An 18,083-nucleotide genomic window follows, 5' to 3' on the forward strand; every position below is an offset into this window, starting at 1 on the left:
AAACACCATCTGGCGGATCGGTGACCCTCCTCCCTCTCCTCACGCCTGCGGCGAATCTCAACCTTGCCGCAAGCAATCAACAACCCAATACCCTCACCCAACCATTCTTGTTCTCACTCGCATTGTGTTGCGCCAGCTATTTTAGCTGCATAATTGTCCCATGGAGGTAGCCGAGAGCAGAGAACAGGCCTCCGTTGGTCCAACAACGGGGGCAGAGTCCACATTCCCCAATGGGGAGCGGAACCCTTTTCTTGATGACCCCCTCATGGATGATGATGGACGCTCAAGTAGTTTGAGTGAGATCGACGACGTCTCGGACAACGAGCCGTCTGACTTCGAAGATCCCATCAAATCAGACAAGCCAATGGAGAATGATTCGGAGGCTGAAACCGAGCGCATCGAGGATTCTCCACACAATATCCGGAAACATGACATCGTGTTGAGTGCCGCCAGTGCCGGACCAAGCCCTAGCAAGCTTCATCAATCTACAACACTCGATGATGTCGACGATGAAGCACTTGTGGCGGACGATTCTCCCAGCAAACCGCGACGGTCTTCAAAAAACAACGGCCTGACCGAGGATATTCCAGACCTGGGCGACCTAGGTGATTCCGACCTTCCAGATAGTCTCAACAAGAAACGAAAACACGAAACTGTCGCCGAGTTGGGCGACGAAGAGCCAATGAAGAAACGCCGGAGCTCAATTAAGAGTGATTTAAGTGATCCGATCGACGATGATACCCCCCTGTCGCCTGAGCCGCTTGAAAATCCCATGGATATCAATGACGATGGCATACTGGTTGACGAAGTTCCTGAGTCGGACCTACCAGCCCCGCCTTCCAAAGGCAAAAAGGGCAAAAAGGGTAAGCGGAAAGGAAGAAGGACCCAAGACGTCGATGAGGAGGCAGAAGCTGGAGTCGAGGCCACAATAGAGTATGTCGCTGATGAGATTCTTGGAGAAGACGAGGAGACTACGGAACGAGGAGATGAGCCCGATGGCGCGGAGGCGGTTCTTCGAGCCGAAGAGTGTAAGTCTTCCCGCTCACGGTCCCTTTGGGCGCCACAGACACTGACGTCCTGTACAGCCGTGAAAAAGATGTCTGCTATGGATTCACTAGCGACACTGGAGAAAGAATTTGCAACGTTACGTGACAAGTAAGAAACCACCCCGTCTCTGACATGCTTTGCTGCTCACAATAATAGGATTTATGACGAACGGATATCCAAACTTAACCGCGAGTTGGAGATGCTTACCGGTCCAAACCCGACGCATCCTGAATACTTGCGGCAGATCGAGTGTGTGCAACGTTACCGGGACGCTAAGATCAAATACGAGCAAAACTTGTATCGATACCGCATGAAGTCACTCATGCACAAGGGTCTGGCCGAGCGAACACAGGCCCATAGCACATACTACCAGCGGATTCGAGATGCGCGCGAGCGGCATTCAAGTGCAGTCAGCAAGCAGTTCTATGCCATTCAGCATGATCGCTTCAAGACAGACGAGCTTAGCCCGCACCACATCATCGCATTCCCCACCCGTCGCTCGCAGCAAATCGCACATCAGACCGCATACAATCAGGAGGTTTCAATTATGGCCGGTGTCGCCAAGTATGTTGGCTTCCCGGCTGCCCCGTCTCTGATGGGTGCACGGCCCGCCGAACTGGATGACGATCTTGAAAAGATGGGGGTAAGTCATATTCAGATTCATAAATTTGATCAGTTGCTGACAGCAGGGTATAGATTCCTATCGAATCTCGCGCCTCGGCACCACGGCACTCCTCAACACTACCTCCACGGACCACCATGTCTACCATGTCTTCTAACGCCTTCCGTTCGGCCGCTGAAGAAGCATTCCTAGAACAAACACCCTGGGCAAACCCACAACATCCCATCCATCAGCAGCAGCAGCAACAACAGCAGTCGCAGCCACCCCGACAGCAAGGCCGTACATTTGAGCACCCGCAACCCTCATCATATGCAACGCCAGCCGCTCAAAAGCGGATGGTAGACATCAACGCGCCCAATGGATCTGCATCTACCATTCCTGAGAATGCCTCTGCTGCCAACTCATCAGCCAACAATACACCTTATGGCATGGAGCATGATCCAAGGCATCAAACGCAAGGGGCCCTTCCGCAACCCAGATTATGATGCAGATCATCGCAAATCTGGGTTCCGGTCGCTGAGTTCATCTCCCTTGGATGTGCGGAAGTCACAGCCGCATCTCACCCATGCCCTCGAACACCGTTCTCCTGTTACCGACGCCCCATCCCACAATCACATATTTTCTCCGCCTTCTACTCGCCAAGGCTTGTTCCAGCCTTCAACCGCTCTCCAACGGGAGACCTCACCATCCCTCCCGTCTAAGCCTGTTGATGTGGTACATTACCGCCCTCATCAGTCAGGAATCTCTACAGGATCTGGTTCAAATCACATGCCTAATCGATGACCGCTTACCTTGGGCAATTCTTTCTGAAATGACTGGTCAACACCCCCCTTAATACCCCGAGAGTCATCTACCCTCCTCTTTTATGCATCTTGTGCACTTCCTGCTCCTGTGATAAATCCTATGTGTTTCTACGCTCCACGTCTTGCTCCAGCAGCAAATGTATCTTGACTGTCATTTTCGCCTGTGTTGCATGAATGGAATACCAATCTGGGGTTTTGTCTTCTGAGTTTCAATAGCGTTCACATGTGGGATACTCCCGTTGTCATTACTTCTAACTTTGGATTCGAAGACTTTATTTGAATGGAACGGAATCTGGTTAAAGCTGTTATTGTTTTATCATCTGACGGGAGTGTATGGGTGTTGGACTTGTTTCTTCGTGGTGCTGCCTGCGGTAGAAACATCTTTGGGGTTGGAATTTCTTTTTTCCTTCTCCCTTCATCTAGTATTCTCTGGCCTCTGATAGTTTTGTGCGTATTGATGTACATACCACGCCTTTATTTGATATCATAAGGTCTTCAAGGCCCTTTCTCTTCTTACTATTCCTTATCTAGATTTTCGATTCACGATTGTACCCCTGTTGCTTCCAAGACATTTAGAACCACTTCCACTCTCAGTTGGATGAGTATGTACCTTATGGGCTCAGATATTTCAGCAACTCCTTAGGCCTTGCCATAATTGGCAGATTCACTACGAATCCATCTCCAGCTGATCTTTGTATAGCGAGGATGAACCTTGGAACCATGGTGACGCCACAACTTCCCTGGCCTATCCAAAGTTGAGCTTATTTAGTCCTAAGATCACTTCACTGATTCGCTTGGCCTTACTTTGTATTGACTGCTAATAGCTTATATGTGGTTACCAAGTAGGTCGACTTCACGTGACAATCTCGATGGACGTACCTCATAGGTGATTGGGTTCATGCTTGAACTAGTGGTCAAATCTAAAGGTTACTAGGAACCATTTCAAACTTGGTTATTACTCAGTACTAGTTATTTATATATATATATACCATCTACTCCATAGAATGTTATTACTAGAATGAACTTAGGTATATATATTAGCAGTGGTATTACAGGTAGAACTTTTGTACTGTATGTTATGTGATCATCATGACTGTTCACGTATTAGCGTACTCACATGATAAGGTAGCGTTGGTCCCCTCGTGAGGCTGAGTCTCACAACGCATTGACTCCCGAAGCTACTGTGCTAAGGTTCCCCATGTCCTTCATGTTGGGTAACTTTCTGGGCACCATTACTTTCGGCTGACCGATAGCATAGAGACTACTTCGAATCAAATCAAATCAAACTCCCAAGCCGAGCATTAACAATGGCGGAAACACTTGGAACAATATCTGCGGTGATTGCAATTGTTGATGGCACTCTCAAGGCATCTTCGGTTATGGACGAGCTTGTTCAAACTATAAAAGATGCTCCTCAAGAAATCAGCGCTCTCCAACGCGATATTGAAGGCGTTCAGACACTCGTTGAAAACCCTTGGTGCCGCTTTGAAATCGGCAAATGTGGACAAGGTGGTGAAAGAAGATGACCAGCTGGACCGAGCTCTGGAGACCCTGCAGTATCCCATGGAAGACTGGAAAAATTAGAAGGATCCGGAATTGCATGTACTAGCGGGGGCCTGAATCAGCCGCCTTCAAGACGCCATCATGTTAGATGAATGAAGTGGTATTTTACAAGAAAAGAAGTCTATAATACGTATGATCACGCGGTTTCAAGCAACGAAAGAAATATTTTCCCATGCTATGGCCTCTCTAACTTTGTATGATTGAACATCCTCAGCCAGCACCGTCTCAATCGTCTCACATCGCCAAGGCAACTTTCACTCCAAATAGGTCTTTTAGCACATAAAGGCCAGGGTGCAGAAAACGTGAAAAACAAGCACAAATTCGATGATAATGCTGGATCGGCTTTCGTCCAGTATACCAAGCAACTTACCAATGAGGTAGTTAAGGGCCCATAACATCATACATGCCCAAAATACCGAATAAATTGGGAGATCCCGAGCATGCTAAAAGGCCTTTTAATGTCGTGCGGCATGCTGACCTCTATTTGGTGGATGTCGTGTCCCGAGGCGTGGATGTCGAGATTCAAGACCCTGAGACGGGACGCACTGCTCTTTCGTTCGCGGTCGAGCTTGGCAATCTTCAAATGACCGAACTATTTCTGAGATACAGCGCCAATGTAAACATCCGCCAATACAGCTTGACCAGGGGTCGTCTTGGTAATGGTCCCCAGATTAACACGATATGGGCTAGCGGCCGTTTCCCTCTACATTGGGCAATCGACAAAAGTAACATCGCAATCGTGGAACTTTTACTACAGCACCGCGCCAATCCCAATGCTGCAAACAGTTCTGGCCGAACTGCATTACAAGAGGCTTGCTTCAGAAATAGTCCGAAGATGACCAAAATGCTGTTAGAAGCGGCCGCAGATGACGATATAGTAATTTGGGTACATCGTAATTCATTCTGTTTTATTCTGTACCAGCTAGTTTCGCGGATGCATTATCATTTAATTCGATGTGTAAATCTGCTAATGTATAGTTATAGAAGCCTAAGTTTGCATGTTGTTGAGGGACTCCCAAAAATTGAAAATCGACACTTCATCCATCAGCGCATCAATGGCATCTTCGCCAATTGTTATTCCTGCCATAGGATCATCGGTCGGAACTTCTTGCAGTGGAGAAGACTCAGATGCCACCTCAGGGAGAACTGTTTGGGCCACATAGTTTGGGAAAATGTAACGGATGGCTTCGAGAAAGATACCTCGGAAGACTGAAGAGCAAGGGTGGGTGTGTTGCATCTGCTCCAAGACTATCATACACACCTCAATTTTGTTGAGACCCAGACGTCGGGAAACAGGATCGGGGGATTTGCAGTTGAGGAGGTGGACGTGCATTGCTGGGACTAATAGCGGTGGCCTAGAGTGATTGTCAGAGAAGATATCATTTGTAGAGGATTTGCGCACTCACGTCATAGGGGCCGAGAATCCCAACAGCTTCTCGTTTGCTAGATTATCAAGGATGGCATTGGTCTGTAAGGCAGCCACATTGATCTGATTTCGGACGTGAGTTTGCCATGTGTCCTGGCGGGATGCGGGCAGCCCTTCCGGGGCCTTTGTGATGAAAGGACGGTAAAAGGTGATTATGAACGCTCTTTTGGCTGTCAGCATCAGTTATAGATAGATATAATGTCAACACTTACTGATAATGAAGCTGCAAATGATACAAGTAAAATGTTGCTAGTGGACTTTGTCCTGTCTCCTGGGGTTCGGGAAGTTGAAAGCGTAAAATATGTTTCTCAAGGGCTTTAACCTGCTGGAAAGACCCACTGGTTCCAAATGGTTGGTAGCACAGGGTGAGAGTGTCTCCCAGAAGCTGAGTGAGTTGAATCATTGTCACCCAATATTCTGCTAGCTGTGGTAGGTCGCTAGGGACATATGCTGCCGATATGGCTTCGGGTAATCCGACAAAATCACTCAGCATATCGTCTGGAGATGGCGGTACGGTATTACAGTCATTCATGTTGATTCTCAGTGGACGACCCATTGTGAGACTTAGCCAACGGTCTCGAAAGAAACAGGTCCACCAAAGGCGGCGCCAAAGACGCTTTTGTGGTTCAGGGATAGGTGAATTTGCGCAGGCCCCAGCAGAGAAACGATGCAAACCCATTGTTTGGCAAAGGCTAATGGCGATACCAAGCCAAAACCACGGTTGGGTGTAGGTATCAGCTTCAGAGTGGTAAAATCCCAAAAGAAGTGCCGATTGAAGGAGAACTGCGTGGTCTGTCTCACCCCCATTATGATGCAGGCACTAAGAACAGGCCATTAGCCAAGGGTGATTCGGGAATATATCAATTTCAAGCCTGCTCACCTTTGCACGAGAGTACATGGATTCCTTCATCTCTTTCCTGGACGAAAAGCCCTCTGATTTGCAAGTATCAGTCGAAAGATACTATATGCGCGTTAGCTAGATTGCAGCTCAGCTCGGAGGAGATGGGATCTTACATTTGCGGCAGCAAAGAAAATGCTCCATAGTAATATTAGATTGTATGGGTGACCATCTCCACTGGGATATAGGTGTGGGAGCGTTGTAGCGTCAATTACCGGCATAATGGGATGCACATGATGAAAGTATGCCCGCAGAAGTTCATCGCAGGTTTCCTTTCGGGGCATATTGAAGACACCCTTGTAGTGTAAGTACGCTTTATCCTCAGGGGATAACGAAACGGACGTTTTGGAAGTGAGTAGGATATGTCTTGGTGTAGGTTGGTCTGAAGGCGAGCATATATCAAAGACAGCACCAAACCCAGGCGAATCACCTGCAGTTTGGGGTTAGCTTCAGGCAACAACACTTGCACGGAAACTACAGACCAGTGTAGAATGGTGCTTGGCCAGTCTTTTTGCTTTTCCCGAGGACTTTGGTTGCGATTTCAACGCCAGTCCGCTCTTCATCCTGACGCCGAGAATAATCCGGGGGATTAGAGACACTTCTCATACCAGCCAGCTCAGAGCGGTCTATATTATGCGGAGGTGGTGCATTCGGAAATGTGTCGAGTGGAAGTGAAGAATGTTGTATCAATCTATTAGAATCTGCGTGAGGCGGGCTGCTAATGACGGACGCAGTTCGACGTGTATGTCTCTCGCGTATGCTATGTCTGTTAGCGACAAGCTTCTATTAATTTGGAAGAAAAGCCCACGTTTGGGTTTTTGTCGGCGGAACGGTACATTCTCGGGCATCTTGCGTACACCCTATACACGGGATACCGGTCACCGTCACGCTACAGCGGACTTTGCGCTGACGGCAATTTTGACAAGCAGCAGCCGATCGATAGCGGCGTGTAGACATGATAATTCTAGCTGCCAAGTATTAATGTTTCGGTCTGCCGAGAAGGTCGGGTCGCCGAGTGTCGTCAAGTATTATAACCTTGGATGTCATCCGAGGTAGCCGAGGCACGGCACTCCCTCCCGACGGTTCCGAGGTAAGATTATTTTAAGGAATATGGCTAGAATTTAAAGGGGGGAGGAGAAAAATGCTATATTCACTATAAGAAGGATAGAACCATGGAGAAGAAGGGAAGATACAGAGTACGAAGTACAAAGATGAGAGAGATATCTATAGCGACTTGTTACACAAGATGCCTGAAGGATCTTTCTGGCCTGAGGCATCAAAATCCGTAGCCCTGTGTAAAACATATTTTTTACAATAATCTTCAAACAATATATTCTATTTAAATACAAAAGCCTCTATACCCTCTATATCCTCTATATCCTCTATAGTATTTCAGGGCTACAGGAGAGTAATTCCAGTAAAGGCCCGGTGGTCCTCGAAGAGAACCTTCTCCTTGTGGTTGCCATCCAGGTCGCACCGGTAGATAGAACCGCCCAGGTCGGTGAGATAGACATGAGAATTGATGGAATCCAACTTCAAGCCAATTGCCTCATTCAAACCCCTGGTGAGGATCTCGTATCCTCTCGGGGAATTGGTTGATAGAGGAAGACCATCTTCACCCAATCTAGCTCTGTTCAGCGAGTTGCCCCACGGGATTTCACCACGATCCGTCCAGTAAAGTGTGCGAGAAGCCTCTTCCACCTCAAGATCAATTGGCTCAGGAAGATCAGCCAGAACACACTGGACATCACCTCGAGCGTTTGCTGACTGACCCTCAGGCGTTGTGATATTGGCGCACAAGATTCGGCCTTCACCACCCTTCGAGGGTCCTTTCTGGGTCCAATAAAATTTACCTTGACTCGGGCTCACAGCGACTCCCACGCACCAGTCGGAGACACGTTCCGCTGGGGTCAGATCACGTCCAGTGTTGTCAATCAAAACCTCCAGGTCGGAACCGTCGAAGGCACAACGGTAGACTCGGCATCCTTCGCGGTCACAAAAGTACACTGTTTGCGCCACGGAATCAATAGCCAGTTGCTTTGGTGTATTCAGAGTTCCTGGGGCAACAACTGTTTTGATGTCGGTTCCATCTACGTTGGCGGAGTAAACGGCGCCGTCGGACTTTCCTGGAACGCCCATGCAAGTCCAGAACATGCGGCCAGAGGCTGAATCCACAGCGAGTCCATCTGGCAATGATTGGTCTTTAAGAATCGACTTCTGTACCTTGCCGTCTGCAGAAACCCGGAGGATCTCTCCTGATGTCATACTGGGTGTGGCGGCTGACAGTCCGAGGTCCAACACCAAAATTTCAGGCTTCTTTGAAGCGACCTCGACAGGAGTTGGGTCATTAGGGGGGGTATAGGCCACCCTTTGAGCACTTTGTGCCCAGCTTTCCATGGTCCAGGTAATTGCTCTTCAAAAAATTGACGGTCTTCTCGGGAGAGAGTCCACGTTCCTCCACGTAATGGCCTTCAATGAAGGCAACGGTATCTAGGCCAACATCTAGATAATGTTATGTCAGCTAACGAATCCTCACAGAATCAGGGAAGGCGAGTGAGGATCTTACTATCCATTGTCCGGCAGGGAAGAGTTCCTGCTTTGACAAACAGTTCAAGCCACATCGAATCAATCTCTTCGGGAATCGAAACACCCTCGGCCAGGATAGTCAAGACCTCCCGCTTCACAGCAGCCCACAACCGATTGAAGATGAACCCAGTGGATTCCTTCCTTGCGACATACGGATTTGTGGCAGCTTCCTTGCAGCGCTCAACCATAAAAGGGAATATCTCCGGGGAAGTGTATCCATCAGTCATAAGCTCCACGATCATACACGCCGGCGGCATATAATAGTGCATGTTCAGAACGCGGGTCTTAGTAGAATCCGAGATTTGACTGATCATCTCGGAAGACTTGTATGAGGATGAATTGGAAGCTAGGATGCAGTCCTCCGGAGTGAGGGCCTCCAGTTCAGCAAAAGTGGCGATCTTGAGGTCGAGCTTCTCGGGGACAGCTTCAATGACAAGCCAGGCATTCTCAACGGCGTGTTTCATATCTTCGACAGCTTCGAACGATCCGGGGACTTGGTTGGTCTTGGCCGAGTATGATTGAACATTTTCTTCAATGTATGCAATTCCGTCTGCTCGCTGTTGCGCACTGGGGTCTCGAATCTTAACGTCGAAGCCGGCTGAAGCCCAGATACACCCTAATACCAGAATTTTGTCAATACTTCGATCTTTTGAATAACACGCTGGACGGAATACAGACCTACTCGGCGGCCGAGTACACCTGCGCCAAGGATGGCAACAGGGCGGCTGCGGTAGTTTTGCGGAGGTTGCCAGTGCGATGACATGTTGTAAAGCAAGTAGTTTGTAATTAAGTGTAAAGCAGTCTGGTTGGTGGTGTATTGGTTCAATCACAGCGGCGGGGAGTTCCTTTTATGTCCCATTGTCCCATTGCCTGCCATTATCATTGCTATTCCGTACAACCCTCGGAAGTCTGCTATCCACAACTCAACCCACAAGGAAGATCAAGGCAGTTCGTCACCCCTATCAACAAAGACAATACCGAGAATCCTCTATCCTGGTTCATTCCTCGGAAACTCCATCCCGGACCGTGGAACTGGGACGAATGAGGGAGTTCTTTATCAAAGGGGCCATTTGAGATTCACGGCAAATTCAATGATTTGAGCTGATGTGGGACTACAGTTTGGAGGCGCTACTAGGGTACCAGGGGGCAAATGCTTGATCTGGGCTAGACGATCTTCCGAGGATTTCTTTGGGCCCACTCTACTATGGACACTATGGATACTGCGGAGCTCAATGCCGAGGTAGTGTACCTCGGGAAGCATATTCCCCTGTTAGGAGTTGAATGTTAATCAGAAAATCTTTATAGGATAGAAAAGATAAATAGCGCATTTAGTCTTTAAAACTATAAAGCATTTGTCTCGAGTTCAGTGTCGCGCTAAAAAAAAAATACACCGTCATTGATATTGCATATTCCATACACAATGGCATCTTTGAAAGAATTCGATGCGAGCGAAGTGGCAGCTCACAAGACGAAAAACGATCTTTTTGTCATCATTCATGGAAAAGGTAATCTTTCCCTTCCCAAACTATCTTGTTCAATCTTCTGACATGCCCAGTATACGACATCACAGATTATGTGCGAGACCATCCCGGTGGTGCGGATGTGTTGCTAGATGTCGCCGGCACAGATGCAACAGCTGCATATGAGGATGTCGGCCACTCAGAGGATGCAAGCGAAATTTTGGAGACATACTTAATCGGTACTGTCAAAGATGCACATGAATTTGTTCAACCCAAGGTCGTTCGTGTAATCAAGCAAACCTCTTCCGGTACAGAGACACCCAAGAGCTCATCCCTGGCCCTCAAAGCTGCGACTACAATTACTGCCACACTTGCTGCTTCTGCACTGGTTTACGTCTCTTCCAAGAACCAGCGAGCCCTGACCGACTTCTTCGCAAAACACTCCCCTGCCTCCCTACAAATCTCCGAGGCTCGCATTCCATTCGCAAGCCTTCTGCAGGGTGGATTTTTGAGCGGAGTCACTGCCGCCACTCTGGCATGCGCGTCGATTGGCGGTGCCATAGGAGTCAAACTCTCAAAGTTCACCGAAATTGACTCGGGTTTCACAAAGTACCGTCCGTACAAGAAAGCTTCGGCATTGAAGAAGCAGGACCCACATCTTGTGAAGGGCTTCCTCGAGCCCAAGAACTACAAAAAGCTTCCCCTCGTTGAGAAGGTTCAATTATCGCCCAATGTGTACCGCTTCGTCTTCCAACTGCCCGATCCAAAGGGCGTAATTGGACTCCCGATCGGACAGCATGTTGCTATCAAGGCTATGGTCAACGGTGCTTCTGTCTCGAGATCCTATACCCCGACATCCAATAACCTGGATCTTGGAAAACTGGAGCTAGTCATCAAATGCTACCCAGATGGTATTCTCACCGGACAGTACCTCGAGTCTTTGGAAGTTGGCGACAAGGTGGAATTCCGAGGCCCGAAAGGTGGAATGAAATATCACAGCGGCCTTTGCAAGAAAATCGGTATGATCGCCGGTGGAACCGGAATCACCCCTATGTACCAACTCATCCGGGCTATTTGCGAGGATGATCGGGATACGACCGAAGTCAGCCTTATCTACGCCAACCGAAGCGAAGAAGATATTCTTCTCCGTCGCGAGTTAGAGGCTTTTGCACGAGGATATCCGAAGAACTTCAAGCTCTGGTATATGCTTGATCACCCTTCTGACAATTGGGCTTATGGCAAAGGTTATGTTACACCAGATGTCATGGCTGCAAGATTGCCTGGGCCAGCACCTGATACAAAGATCATGCTCTGTGGGCCGCCGGGCATGGTGAATGCTTCGAAGAAGGCTTTGGTGGCTGCAGGCTTTGAAGCTCCTGGCGCTGTCGGAAAGATGAGTGACCAGATCTTCTGCTTCTAGAGTGTTTCCGATTATATACTCTCTCCTTGTTCTGTGTCTATAGATTGTGCTGTATATTAGAGCTGTTTGTTAATTCAATGCATTTATTTCAGAAAATTTCCATTCCAATGTATTTATATAGCTCCCAATTTATTCTACATCTAGTTATATATTCATGCTCCATATCTTTAGCCATTTGTTATACAAAAAAAATGCTCTCTATACGTGTTATGGTTTTTACCGCATTGTATTGTGAGGCAATAAGCCTGATCTCTACTTGTTCTATTATTCACTATTCAATAGTGATAAGACAAAATCCAAAAAAGAATTTCAAAAGTTCTATAAAAAGAACATCCAAGATGACATCGGAGTGATATTTAAATATAACGTCCTTTACGTCATCTCGAACCAAATAAATCAGATCATTAAAGTTCTATGTCGTTAAGGATACATGCCGGATATGCGGCCAAATACTTGAATTAATTAATACGCCAATAGGAGGAGATGTGTTCAAATCCTCCTGAATCCGAAAATTCTGCTTAGATCCACAGTGGAGATCTACATAGATACGTATATTGTACATAATTTCCGAAGATGAATGATGTCTCGTCTATTGAAAATCCTGCTATCTTGAAGATCACCGAAGAAATATGCCCTTCCGAGGTATGAGGAATATGCTTGGATGTCCATCCGAGGTATACCTAAGCCAATCGGAAAAGTGCATGTTGACCCACAACCCGAGGAAACGGGCTCCCGAACTATGAAACGGCCGGGATTTTTGTTGATGACCATTGTACAATCGATATATAAGTTTGGGCTCCTGGATTGAACTGGTCAGAATCACAAACACTCAATTACAATGCCTGCAAAGCAATTTTACCTCCTTGGAGAGTCAATCTCCTCCGCCAGGAACATCGATGTCGACCCTAAAAGTGATTTGGGTGGACTCAAGGACTTGATTGCAGCTCACTTCGCAATCGTTGAGCCAAGTGGTATGTTTGAAGTGGTTCGTTCTCCTAATCTAAGATATTAATGATTAACTTTGTGTGTTATAGGTATCGATTTCCAAGCTCAAGACCTCCACCTGAACGAGGTCGCCGAAATCACTTCAGCCGATACTCCTATCGCTATCACCATCGATGGGAACGCAGTCCGTGATCCTCCAGGCCCGAAGGGTCTCCCTTATGTGGGAAATTTCTTCGAAGTCTACCCAGATCACCTTGGCAACCACCAGCGTCTCTTCGAACAATACGGACCGGTGATTAAGACAACCAGTCTAGGCCGCACAACCTATCAAACAAATGACCCAGCTATCTCCGCGATCGTCTTTGCGGAGTCCGACTTTTTACACAAAAAAATCAACGAGGCTCATCCACTCTATCCCCTCAAGCAGCCTGAGGCTGGTGTTTTCCTAGGAGATACCGATACTCCTGAGTGGAAGGTTGCTCACAAGTTTTTGCCGCCAGCTCTCGGCCCTAAGGCTGTTCGTCATTATGCGCCGACAATGCAGAAGACAGTTGAGGATTCGTTCAAGGTCTTTGACGAATTTGATGAGCAGGGCGAGGCCTGGAATGTTTACCAATACATGCTGAAGCTTGGATCCCAAGCAGTTGGCAAGCTCACGCTTGGCTTGGATTTCCAACATTTCTCGAATCGGGACGCAAAGATGCACGAGATGGTGCATTTGATTGCTGGAGTTCTTTCTCTCAATAAGAAAGTCTCGTCCAAGGGAGATTGGTATGGTAAACTGCCATTCGGTGATCCAAAGCGACTTAGAGACATCAAAGCCAGAGTTGAACATATTGTGGGGGAAACAATTCAACAAGCTGCACGTGGTGGTATTGAAGACCTACCACTGCAAGATGCAGCGCTGAAGGCGTCTAACATGATCGGTAAGTGCCTGCAACACACCACCCAATCTGCCTCTTATATCTGCGGATGCTAATGAAACGTTTTAGATTACGCCATCCGCGCAACCGACAACAAAGGCGAGAAACTACCCGAGTCAAGCTTGATTTGGGCTCTCGTCGTCGCAACCGGAGCCGGCTTTACAACCACCAGCTCCCTTCTGTCCTGGCTCATCTATGGTCTTGTTACCTATCCAGGTATGCAGGAGAGGCTACTCCAAGAACTCATCGACAACGACATCGACGAGAACACTGTGATGACGGCGGATGTCACCGACAAACTCGATTTCCTCGATAAATACATCAAGGAGACTCAGCGTCGCCACAACCCAAGTTTCCAACCGGGACGAACCGCCAAAGTTGATCTCGTGCTTCCGGGAGGGTACAAGATCCCTAAAGACTCGGTTATTCTTCCGGCGCTACACCACATCCACAACAACCCAGATCTATGGGATAATCCCAATCAGTTTAACCCTGACCGCTGGGACACCGATGAGGTCAAAGGCAGACATAAGGCTGCGTATATCCCATTCGCCATGGGCCCGCGCATGTGCATTGGGTTCAACTTTGCTTTGCAGGAAATCAAGGTTTTCATCCCGAAACTCATCTTCCGGTATAAGTTCATTCGGGAGGGCAATGAGCCCATCGAGTATGATCCTATGTTCCAGTTGATTCGGCCTAATAACCTCTATGTTCGCACGGAGAGGAGGGTGAAGTGGCCAGCGAAGACGGAGACCTTGGCAACAGGGAATGTTTGAGAGGATTCCAGCATGGATAATAGATGTTTAAGTAACAATTTTAGATAGCAGCAATTGTTTTTAGAATAGAGAAATGTACATTATTTTGTTTAAACAAAGAACATCTCATCTAGCAACTATAGACTTTTCCTAGGGTGTAAAAGGCGCTTCCATAGAAATCTAGCCAATACTATATGCGTGGCAGACCGTCTTTGCAAGAGCAAGCCCAGGCGATGGGTATGTACAGTACCCACAATCGAATAGAATTAAATTCCTTGATAAAACGCATTGGGGATGGAAACGGATATACTACATCACATCCTCTCAAAAGATAAAGCGAGCGAGATGGAGACACCCGTCAACATCACATGTTCAAAGATTAAACCCATAAGATGAATGCACTAGAAGAGAGGTATAATGAAACGGGGGCTGAAAGGCGCCAAACCGAAGACATGTGCAATAAAAAAGGATGACTGAAGAATAAAGCTGATAATCCCCAGCATTCAAAAATTGCGGAAAATTGAAGGATCTCATCTCATCTTATCATCGTCTTTCCATCGAGTAGTGTAAGTGGCAAAATTATGTCTCTGAAGTAGTGGGCTTTGCCTCTGAAGTAGTAGGCTTTGTCTCTGATGGTGCCGGTGCGTCATTTGCAGCTGTCTCCAGAACTGTACTCTGAGGGCGCCACTTGGTGAGGACTTTGCCCGCAGCAGGTCGGGATTCCTCGTCTGTTCGTTGCATGTTAGATATACAATATTAGTGGACATTAAGGGAAGAGCATACTTACAAGTTTGGTAAACATCTTCTACGGTGTTCAAGCACATCTCTCGTGCTGGAGGTCGGAACATAATAAGGTACCTAAAAGAAAGTCAGTAAAGGGGGCTCTTCATATTGAAAGGAACGGACCATATCATACATCAATGATTGAACGCAAAGGTTCACACGTTCGGGATCTTTGGCCAAGCTGGCCACCCGTTGAGTGATGGGAATCGTGATCTCTGGGACTTCACTAAGAAATCGGACCAGCACCTTGATATCTCGAGAGTCCAAATAAGCCAGGAACCCATCCAAAAGTCGGGTGGCCCAGGTATCGTAATTAAGAGGTACAGTCGGTTCTGAGTTTTCGGTGTCATCACGCTGATTGGCAGCACTCTTCATTTGAATCCGGTCATTGTACCACTCTTCATTTAGCCAGATAATGGCAATGTTAAGCCGTCCTCGGAAATCTTCCAAGATGAAGCGATAGAGGGTCTCGCGAATCGAGTCAGCAATAGTTGTTTGCCTACGTACGGCGTCTCCCTTAGTTTGCTGGTCATTTTCGAGACCGGCAGGAGCCCGTGTAGCCAGCCGAGCAAGAAGAACAGACCATGCGTCCCGGTCAAATGTACTGGCTGCTAACCTGGCGAATCCGAGCTTTTGTTGGGTTTGGCCCTTGGCAGATGCGGGTGATGTTTCGGCTGCATTTAACATCCCAAACACACGTGCAACAGCACTCCGTCCGATTTCCCCGGCCTCTTCTTCGCTCAATGGAGGTGGTTGTGGTAGGACAAAGGGACCCAAAGAGACTAGTTCTGGTTGTAGATCTGCTACCTCCGCGGCAACGGCACTGGCCTCTTCTGAAACAACAGATGCTACGTCCATGGGCTGGTATTCGGGCTCATAGTCATCATCCTCATCTTGGGCAGCAGCTCCCTGTTGCTGCTGCCGTTGCAAGGTTTGATCTTTGGTGATTGTCTGATATCGAGTACGAACGGCCTATGGTCATGTCAGCAGAGAACAAAGCTTCACTCTCATGATAGCACTTACGTCGACAGCTTGTGCAAGTGTTGAATCATGTACCTGCGACAAAAGAGGTACAACAATTTTGAGGACTAGATCAATTGGCAGCTGCTTTACGTCGAAGGAGGACAGTCCGGTGTCCTCGGTCAAGGTGAAGAGGCGGTCAAAGCTTGCAGGTCCCGGTGCCATTGGAGGAATCTTAAGCATCGGAGGAGGCAAAGCATTAAGGCGTGCCCGCTTAGCGTTGTCCAGCCCGTCGGTAGGTTCGTTTGGCAATCCTCGTTTCCGCGAAGCATCATCAGTGGCCTCAAGTCGTGATTGCATTAGACGTTCAATATGCATTTGCATCCGACCCGCCAAGGGGTGGTTCGGGTTCCTATGAAAGTTAGGTCAAACCACATCTTTTGCAACCAGGATGTCAACATACTTTTTCAAGATATTGATCAGCAGAGCTCGAGCCGTGCGCTCCATGGACTTGACGCTGACACGGATTGTCGGAGTAAACGGCGGGCGGACGTGCTTCGCAGGATAAAACTCCAAAACTGCGTTAATGATCTTGTTTGCTACAGACTGGCGTGTGCGGATGAGAGGGGCGAGGCAGTTTAAAGTTGCGTTCACAAGAAGAGCATCGCTGGCTTGTGTTAGCATCATCCCGAACTCGTAAAATAAGTTGTTTCATCCTCGTACCTAGTCTCTTCTTGGAAAACGCCGAGGAGTCGATCGAGGAGGCCTGAGGATTCCGCTTCCAGGTTTGGTATTGACAGAACAGCATGATTTCGGGGAACAACTGCCAAGGACGTTTCGTTCTGCTCGGGTCGCTGATCAAAGTTAGTACCCAGATATCCAAGCTTCTATAACCCGCAAAACATACCCTGGGGTCCGAGATCAATCCAGGCGTCTGAACCTGGACGACGCGCTGAATGAACTTGGCACAGCAAATTTTAACTGGGCATGGGAATGAGTCCATTCGCCTAAGTATATCCTGCTTAATTGCACTCATCGTCTCCCATGACTTGACATCCTGTGGGTGATTCACTCTGTCGGTATTGTTAGCCCTGCACCAAGTTTGCGTTTGGAGCGCAATCATGCATTGCAGCCATAGAAGCTTGATAATGACCTACACATGTCTGAAGACGAGGGGATACAAGCTAGCTGAAGTCTGCACTAAGCTCTGTAGGACTGCTGTGTCTGTCTCTGGCAACTCTAGAATCTCACGGATTGTCTGCAGGACATTTGGTGCTAGCTGCTCCTTCTGCGCAACAGCTAACATTGGGCTAGCAAAGGTTTCTGCCAGGAAGTTTGAACCCCATCTTCGCAATTCCAGCCGTGTACTAGCTCCGACGATAGGAAGGATGCCGTTAACGATCTGCGGGTAAAATGCAGAATCGCCGAGGACGAGACTCCGGGCAGCGTTGAGTTGGGCGACCTGGTCGACGACATTGTCCATCGGCTGAGCCATAGTAGCTCTAATGGGAATGTATCCGGTACGCGCCGGTCGTATCGGATTCGAGTTGCGAGACTAGGTGTGGGGGGAAGGGAGGACGTTGGTGTACGGGGGACACAGATACAGTTGCAAAAGGAATGCGCATAAGCTTAGGGATGCGATCGCAAAACAAGGAAACAGAGGGAAATTAACCTCAAGGTTGGAGGGGAGAGATGGTTATGCGATGGTTGATGAAGGAAGGGCGATTGAGAAGTGAGGTGACAGCCGTTGAGGATGCGACAAAAAGCTGCGAAGCCTGAAAGGGCGGCCGATAAAGACTCCGATGTTAAGTGAGCTGTATCTCTCTACATACACTCAATTCACTAGGCTAAAAGTCCCTCTGTACTTCAATTGTTCAAAATTGTATTCCACT

At 48.0% G+C, this 18,083-nt stretch overlaps 7 protein-coding genes across 7 annotated transcripts; 4 read left to right on the forward strand and 3 right to left on the reverse strand.

Moving 5' to 3' along the window:
* Positions 1 to 160: 160 nt before the first annotated feature.
* Positions 161 to 2,154, forward strand: N7487_007975 (uncharacterized protein; the record flags this gene model as incomplete). Its single annotated transcript, XM_056875705.1, has 4 exons — positions 161 to 1,028; positions 1,086 to 1,155; positions 1,204 to 1,690; positions 1,744 to 2,154. The coding sequence occupies 4 exons, from the start codon at positions 161 to 163 to the stop codon at positions 2,152 to 2,154; spliced, it is 1,836 nt and encodes a 611-aa protein (XP_056727893.1).
* Positions 2,155 to 4,438: 2,284 nt separating this feature from the next.
* On the forward strand, positions 4,439 to 5,019 carry N7487_007976 (ankyrin repeat domain-containing protein; the record flags this gene model as incomplete). The annotated part of the gene is made up of 2 exons (XM_056875706.1): positions 4,439 to 4,912; positions 5,014 to 5,019. 2 exons carry the CDS (start codon positions 4,439 to 4,441, stop codon positions 5,017 to 5,019), a joined length of 480 nt encoding a protein of 159 aa, XP_056727894.1.
* A 4-nt stretch (positions 5,020 to 5,023) lies between these two features.
* Positions 5,024 to 7,325, reverse strand: N7487_007977 (Zn(II)2Cys6 transcription factor; the record flags this gene model as incomplete). The annotated part of the gene is made up of 7 exons (XM_056875707.1): positions 7,168 to 7,325; positions 6,842 to 7,119; positions 6,476 to 6,789; positions 6,342 to 6,422; positions 5,674 to 6,281; positions 5,442 to 5,624; positions 5,024 to 5,390 (listed from the first exon to the last, which is right to left on the reverse strand). Exons 1-7 carry the CDS (start codon positions 7,314 to 7,316, stop codon positions 5,024 to 5,026), a joined length of 1,980 nt encoding a protein of 659 aa, XP_056727895.1. The 5' UTR covers positions 7,317 to 7,325.
* A 432-nt stretch (positions 7,326 to 7,757) lies between these two features.
* On the reverse strand, positions 7,758 to 9,708 carry N7487_007978 (uncharacterized protein; the record flags this gene model as incomplete). Its single annotated transcript, XM_056875708.1, has 4 exons — positions 7,758 to 8,687; positions 8,788 to 8,861; positions 8,926 to 9,561; positions 9,624 to 9,708. 4 exons carry the CDS (start codon positions 9,706 to 9,708, stop codon positions 7,758 to 7,760), a joined length of 1,725 nt encoding a protein of 574 aa, XP_056727896.1.
* A 657-nt stretch (positions 9,709 to 10,365) lies between these two features.
* On the forward strand, positions 10,366 to 11,825 carry N7487_007979 (uncharacterized protein; the record flags this gene model as incomplete). Its single annotated transcript, XM_056875709.1, has 2 exons — positions 10,366 to 10,450; positions 10,501 to 11,825. 2 exons carry the CDS (start codon positions 10,366 to 10,368, stop codon positions 11,823 to 11,825), a joined length of 1,410 nt encoding a protein of 469 aa, XP_056727897.1.
* Positions 11,826 to 12,663: 838 nt separating this feature from the next.
* On the forward strand, positions 12,664 to 14,469 carry N7487_007980 (cytochrome P450; the record flags this gene model as incomplete). Its single annotated transcript, XM_056875710.1, has 3 exons — positions 12,664 to 12,796; positions 12,860 to 13,696; positions 13,763 to 14,469. 3 exons carry the CDS (start codon positions 12,664 to 12,666, stop codon positions 14,467 to 14,469), a joined length of 1,677 nt encoding a protein of 558 aa, XP_056727898.1.
* A 558-nt stretch (positions 14,470 to 15,027) lies between these two features.
* Positions 15,028 to 17,686, reverse strand: N7487_007981 (RNA-processing protein PTA1; the record flags this gene model as incomplete). The annotated part of the gene is made up of 8 exons (XM_056875711.1): positions 15,028 to 15,176; positions 15,236 to 15,306; positions 15,365 to 16,203; positions 16,255 to 16,603; positions 16,655 to 16,858; positions 16,915 to 17,045; positions 17,099 to 17,264; positions 17,349 to 17,686. 8 exons carry the CDS (start codon positions 17,684 to 17,686, stop codon positions 15,028 to 15,030), a joined length of 2,247 nt encoding a protein of 748 aa, XP_056727899.1.
* Between the last annotated feature and the right edge of the window lie 397 nt (positions 17,687 to 18,083).

Source organism: Penicillium crustosum, assembly GCF_028827405.1.
Source record: "Penicillium crustosum strain IBT 35664 chromosome Unknown utg000003l_segment0_segment0, whole genome shotgun sequence".
In the NCBI taxonomy this organism is placed as follows: domain Eukaryota; kingdom Fungi; phylum Ascomycota; class Eurotiomycetes; order Eurotiales; family Aspergillaceae; genus Penicillium; species Penicillium crustosum.